Consider the following 7,500-nt stretch of genomic DNA (forward strand, 5'->3'; position numbering starts at 1 on the left):
CAAGAGATAGATATGTGACTTCTACAGCTTTAGGAAACTTTATTTTAAATTACCTTGAAGAAATGGTCTGCACCTGATATTTCCAATGTATCTTTATATCTGACAAGGGCGTCATTTTTCCAATGACAATATTTTCTCTTTTCGCATGCTTATGGGGGTTACTGTACTGTACAAAAACTGATCTTCTGGAGTGCATATTACAGGCTTCCCTCACAGCATGGAGTAGACGCAAAATATTAACGTACAAACTACTCTTAATTAATGATTCTGGCGAAGGGAAATTTTTAAACAATACTATTATCCCTGATGTACTTGATTCATTTTGATTTCTTTTCAGATTGATGATTCCGACATGATTGACGAAACAGCGACCACCGACTTCCTGACCTCTCTGCTCGACGAAAACTTCCCAGACAATACAGACCTCAGAGATACAATCCTTGGAGCGGTACCTGACTGCGTCACAGAAGCCAACGCTGAGACGTCCATCTTGCTTAGGGTAAGTTCTGATTGATTGATTGATTGATTATGAGTTATCTGGCATCCTGGGTAAGTTCGGAAGAATGAATATCACATTGTTAATACAGTGTCCCAGTAACAGCAGATCGTTAAAGATAATTCCTCATCGTAATACATCAATGGAGAATTTCTATACAACAGAAAAATGGAAATTATGACAGCAATAGATAACTAGTTAGATAAAATATTCAGTGAGAATGGAATTATAAACATGAAACATTGAAATACTTGAAGACATTTAGGAACAACAAAACACAAAGATATAATTGATACAATTCATATTGTTCGCAATCATCCTTTCCGTCGGTGGTAAAAGTAGCTAAACCGTATGTTCATAAATTGCATATAAAAGCCCTTTAATCAAAATGATAATCATACTTAAAAACCTAATGTTTATATATACATATATATACAGTATATATATATATATATATATATATATATATATATATATATATATATATATATATATATATAAATATATATATATATATATATAATATATATATGTATATATATATATATATATATATATATATATATATATTGATAATAAGCCATTTCTGTAGGTATCAGCCAAATACAGTATCTATCATGTTGTCCCCGTTATTCTCCTCATGCTTCAAAAATAAAAATAGCACTATTTAACAGCTAAATGTCGCGGGTATGATAAAATTTCACAAAAAAATTCAAATTAACAAAAACTGTCTTAAAATTATAGAAAAATTTAATGGTCGGATGCTTCTCCAGGCAGTCAAGTAAAATGTTTAATAGCCCGAAATCAGAATTCAAAATATACTGTAGATGCAGAATTTCACCGTAAAAACACAGCAGTTGCAACCTCCACTTACTTTAACACAATTTGACTTGAGCAAATATTTATAACTCTGTAAAACATAAATAACCCTTTCTTCATAATATTCACAGTTGATAAAAATATGCATATTTAAAATACGCACTCATATACACCCCTGTATTCATATATCATCTATCTATCTATCTACCTATCTATATAGATAGATATTTAGATATATAATGGATACATATACCAACCTCAACGTTCTTAATAAAGCATGATAATATGATAACATCCTACTTTAACAACAGTAGACTGATCACCTGACAATCGGAATCAAAGTAATAAATAATGTTTTTCTAATTCCAGGTCACTGCCTTCCGTAAGTGCCTATGCGGAGACAGTCACGAAGACTCTTCCGAAGGCTAAGGAATTTGGGTCTGAATTGACTGGCTGTTCGTTCCAGAGGAAAGACCAACCACAAACACAACCACAAGAATTCTTGGACTAAGTTCATATTTTCACTCACAATAAAAATGGAGCTCTTCTAACGTGCTAGCATGAGAAATTTTTAAAAGTAAATTCAAGCATTACTTTGCCCTTTTTGTTAAACCCAGTTTATATGTCTGTTGTTCAAGAATTTTATACAATTCTATAGAATAGTGATATAAGAAATAACTTTGCCGATAGAAATAATGAAATACTTGAGCCAGTATCAAAAGTAAAATTAGTAGAAGTAAAAGAAGCATTAAACAGCATGAAACGAGAAAAGGTAGCAGAGGAAGATACCCTAAACAATTGATTTAATAATATAAAGATGAGATTTTAGAGTAGTAAAACTCTCTGAACTTTACGCAAAATGTTTGCTAGAATGCTCTATACCTGCACCCTGGAGGAAGTTTTATCATTACCAATTCACAAAAAGGGACACAAAAGACCTGATAAATTATCGCCCAATAAGGAAATCTTAGTAATATATAAAATATCCAAAATGATCATATTAGGCCGAATAGAAAGACAATTAGAATTTAATCAACCAAGAGAGCTGGCAGGCTTTAGAAACGGGTATTTAACAACTGGCCATAGCCATGTAAATAACAAGCTAATAGGAACATCAACAGCGTATGGCAAACCACTATGAATAGCATATTCATAAACTAGGAGAAAGCTTTTGATTCCGTCAAAACCTCAGCAGCAAAGAAAACCCTTCAAAGACAAGGAATAGATGAATCTTATGTTAGAACGCTTGAAGAGATCTATAGAAGATGTCCAACAATCCTAAAACTACATAAATTCCGATTTAGAAAGGTGTTCCACAGAAAGACTCCATCTCTCCGAAATTATAAATTATTCACAGCATACCTAGAAGTTTTTAAAAAATTAGATTGGGATAATTTAGGTTTTAATATAAATGGGGAATATCTTAAAAACTTACGATTTGAAGATTATATAGTTCTGTTTAGTAAATCATAGGAGGAATTGCAAAGGATGAAATAAGATTTGAATAGAGAAAGCAGAAATGTAGGATTGAAAATTAATCTGGGAATTACTAATGAATATACGTACTCAAGACAGACAGTAAATGTCCCCCCAGAACACGAGACCGAAATTAAAAGAAAGATAAGAAGGGGATGTAGAGCTTTAGGTAAACAAAATTAAAACAAGGAAAGTTGAATATCACTGTGTCTAAAACGAAAAGTATTTAATCAGATGGTCCTGCCAGTATTAACTTGCACATCAGAAACTTGGAGCCTTACTAAAGCCTTAGAACATAAAGGCTATCGAAAGAATAAAGATGAGGATAACACTAAGGAACAGAAAAAGAGCAACATGAATAAAAGGGCAAACTAAAGTCGAGGATATTCTAACAACATGTAAGAATAAAATGGACATGGACAGGACATATAATGAGAATGGCAGACAAAAGATGGAAATTAAGAATAACCGAATGGGTCCTTAGAGATTGCAAAAGAAGCAGGGGAAGGAAAAGAAGACAATGGATTGACGAACTAAGAAAAATCGAGGCTATAAGTTGTCATAGAAAGCCCCATGAACACATACGAATGGTAGGCCATTTCTGAGGCCTTTGTTCTTTAGTGGAATAGTAACGGATGCTGATGAATCTAAATATACATATATAATATATTTAATATAGATATATAAATATAAAAGGTATATATTACACATAATTTATATATATATATATATATATATATATATATATATATATATATATATATATATATACATATATAAATATATATATATATATATATATATATATATATATATATATATATATATATATATTTCATACTAGGTAACATAAAGATAAAAGTGTTTACTGATAGGAACGTTTGACGTGCCTGTTGGAGTCCTGTCACGGACGGTAAAAGATATTTTACCATAGTTGACAGTATTCAAGAAATCCAAAAGATTGTGTGTTGAAACAGAGCTTATTGTCGAAACGCTTCTACAGTATATATATATGTGTGTACACACACGCATGTATATATATATATATATATATATATATATATATATATATATATATATATATATATATATATATATATATATATTATATCTACTGTATATATATACACTGTACTGTATATACTCTTGGGGCATATTAGTTCGCTTACGAAATTTACATTAAATGCTTAAGGCCCTGTGCCATCAATTATCTTCATCAAGTTTTTACGTTCCGGTCTAAAGTTTGATTGACTTTTGACAGGGCAAAAATCTTTATTCTTATATAATGTAAATGCCTTCATACAAATGAAAATTAGAAGAAATATGATAATCAATGAGAAAATTTGAAGATTTGTTAGCACGAATATTCAGGAATTGCTACTAAAGACACAAGGATCTATAATTCATCTTTAAAATTTTAGTTTCAGTTCAAAAGACTTTGCGATGTAGAAGAATCTTGATTCTCAATTAATTCACACACCACCAGTTCCTGAGCATCCATAATAAGTTCTGGAGGTATGATGTAAAATGTCGTCTTACTGGATGGAAGGACATAATCTAATGAAGCTTAAACATTCAACACAGGCTTCTGCATTCAGATACACACTACCTACATAAAACACCAGCTTCCCATAGTCATCCTCTCTCTGAACAACTTCTGTGTCCCTGATAAGGACAACTAATGGAGTTTTTTCATTATGAGCGTCAACAAAATAGTAATGAATGGCCCCATTATTGTGGTGAAGTTGAAGTCTACTCCTAAGATTTGTCGGTTTTGGTCATTGCAGTATATATTAAAAGGCTTACACTCCCCTTCTAAGTATCTGAATTTACAAACTACATTGGTTATAGACTCTATGTACTTTGGGGACATGACTTTTCCTCTCATTGGCATTTACTTAGTTAGATTTGCAGACTCTCAACAATACACCTTTAAAAGGTGCCTCTGGTTTCACTCTACATCAAGGGTCGGGTAATATTTCTTGGTATTACTGCAAAAGAATTTGTGGCAAAATGAGTTTACCCCAAACTTTGAAGTATTCTGGGAAACAAACCAATTCACATATAGAATTCATAGATAATGTTTAATTGTTTATTTCATATATTATTAAGAAGTAAAATTCCTTGATTTTGGCATGGAAATAGCACACAAAAAAAATCGGAGGAAATGATATACTACCAAACAGAAAAAAACCTTGCTCGTTTTAGCATTATATGACACAAACAAAATTATTGAATACGTATTTCAAATTAGTACAAAAACAAAGCAAGAAAATGGCACAAGAATGGTAAATCAATAAAATTAATGAAAAGAGATTAATAACTTGAATATTTTATTCATATCAGCTTCCTCTGGCTTAGGAAAAAAATATAGTTTTATCTTTGTTATCTTTGAGGTCACTGCTACTAGCATGTCGTCATCACGATCCAAACATTTTATATATATATATATATATATATATATATATATATATATATATATATATATATATATATATAATATATATATTACATATATCATATATATATATATATATATATATATATATATATATATATATATTAGATTTACAAAGGTAAAAAAACCTTGTTCGTAAGTTATGTGGCTGCGAAAGGTAGCAGCATTTTAGTTGAAGCTTTCGGCATCCAAGAACTTGATAGGCCATCCTTGGTCTGAAATTCCATGTTATTTTCACTGTTGAAACGAAGTACAATAAGCTCTCCTGCCACTCCTTCAGACTCTTCTTTCAAATCAGCCAGTTCACATTTGAAGAGATTTACAACCCAGCTGACAGTAAGTGAATCAAGCTCTGAAAAGTAGTCACAGAACTTATACCTCAAGTTTGGTCAAGTACCTTGTGACTAACTCCATGTCACGAAGACTGTAGTCTTCACAATCTTCCAAAAACTCTGCCAGGTTTGGAAAAAACTGCAATCTCATGTCATTTACTTTCTGGTTCCAATACTGAAGCTTTGATACAGGATTTTGGTGTGTATACCTACAATTATCCCCATATCTGCACCAACCCCTGGCATTATAGATGCATTCTTTGTAGTTGGGCTCTAAATGTGCATATTTGTGTTGAAAGGCATCATATCTTGGAGCCTTTTGTGCATAGCGCGGTATATACTCGGTTTGTTTTTTTGTTTCTTAGTCCCTTCCTAAGATGTGATTGATTTTCTTTCCTTGCAATTCCTTTTTTGTCTTAATTACACCATTCAATACATTTTCATGGTTCCAAATACTTCACAACTAATACCAGGCGATGTATCATAAAATGGATGACCTGAATATTTGGACAAGATATGACCTAAATATTTGGATTGTGGTGTTTGCCCAAAGCCACAAAACCACTGACGTGACTAAGCATGCCAGAAGCTATATCAACTGATACTGCAATACAATCTTCCCACTTTAAATCAACGCTTTATCTTTTTATGCATGCATCAAACTTTTTGAACACATCAATACCACGAGTTCTCAACTCAAGAGGAAACATATCACCATTTCTTTTTCAATTTCATTAGAACCTCTGTATCGAACGTACTGTATACCATCAGATGCAAATTGCTAATGCCATCTGTAGTTTCATCTAACCTTCCTCTGTAATAGCATCTGATATCAAACAATGTCAAACCTGATATTTCCCCGTTTCCGTAGCATTAAAGATCCTGAGCTGCTCGATGCAATCTATTTCTCCAACTTTCATATCCGTGGCCCTCACTTAGCACATCCACATCCATTAACCCCCAAAATTTTCAAATTTACCCCATTTGAGGTAATTTAACTCTGTTCTCCGACCACTACTCTACAGTTTACATACGGTTAAGTCTTCTTGTGACGCCTGAATGTTCTATGTTCAACAGCAGCCACGTACATGGCAGCAATAATTCAAATTGGGGATTCCGCTGCCACTCAATCTATCCAACAAAGGAGTTCTCCTCAGTATGAGAAAGAGAGGGCTCCATTATGCAGGATTCTAGCATTTCTTTTAACTAATGTTCAGGAATAAAAAGGAGATTCTTGCCAGATCTGTAGACTTTGTCCAAGATGATTTAGTTGGTTTGATGAACTGGGACAATTGTGAACATATTACCTAATTCAGAATCAAGATCTTTCTCCAGTGTAAGAATTTTGGAACTCCACCTGGAATTTTAAAGCTTTATTGAACAGCCAGATATCTTTATTAGTAGTTTCATGTATTTCTCTATATAAAATATCATCTAATTATAATTATCATCATTATTATTATTATTATTATTATTATTATTATTACTTGCTAAGCTACAACCCTAGTTGGAAAAGCAGGATACTATAAGCCCAGGGGCTCCAACAGGGAAAATAGCTCAGTGAGGAAAGGAGACAAAGAAAAATAAAATGTTTTAAGAAGAGCAACAATATTAAAATAAATATCACTTAATAAATTATAAAAAACTTTAACAAAACAAGGGGAAGAGAAATAAGATATAAGATAGAACAGTGTGCCCGATTGTACCCTCAAGCAAGAGAACTCTAACCAAAGACAATGAAAGACCATGATACAGAGGCTATGGCACTACCCAAGATTAGAGAACAATGGTTTGATTTTGGAGTGTCCTTCTCCTAGAAGAGCTGCTTACCATAGTTAAAGAGTCTCTTCTACCCTTAGAAAGAGGAAAGTGTCCACCGAACAATTACAGTGCAGTAAGAAGAATTGTTTGGTAATCTC

At 32.4% G+C, this 7,500-nt stretch overlaps 1 protein-coding gene across 1 annotated transcript in view; it reads left to right on the forward strand.

Moving 5' to 3' along the window:
• The window catches only part of LOC137644234 (uncharacterized), a 7,529-nt gene extending 5,662 nt beyond the window's left edge, over nucleotides 1-1,867 (forward strand). Inside the window, exons 5-6 of the mRNA XM_068377232.1 lie at nucleotides 338-499; nucleotides 1,685-1,867. Coding sequence (XP_068233333.1) covers nucleotides 338-499; nucleotides 1,685-1,744 — 222 coding nt within the window. The 3' untranslated portion in view covers nucleotides 1,745-1,867. The remainder of the gene's footprint in view (nucleotides 1-337; nucleotides 500-1,684) is intronic.
• Nucleotides 1,868-7,500: the final 5,633 nt, after the last annotated feature.

The sequence above is a fragment of the Palaemon carinicauda genome, chromosome 1 (assembly GCF_036898095.1).
Source record: "Palaemon carinicauda isolate YSFRI2023 chromosome 1, ASM3689809v2, whole genome shotgun sequence".
Taxonomy (NCBI): Eukaryota; Metazoa; Arthropoda; class Malacostraca; order Decapoda; family Palaemonidae; genus Palaemon; species Palaemon carinicauda.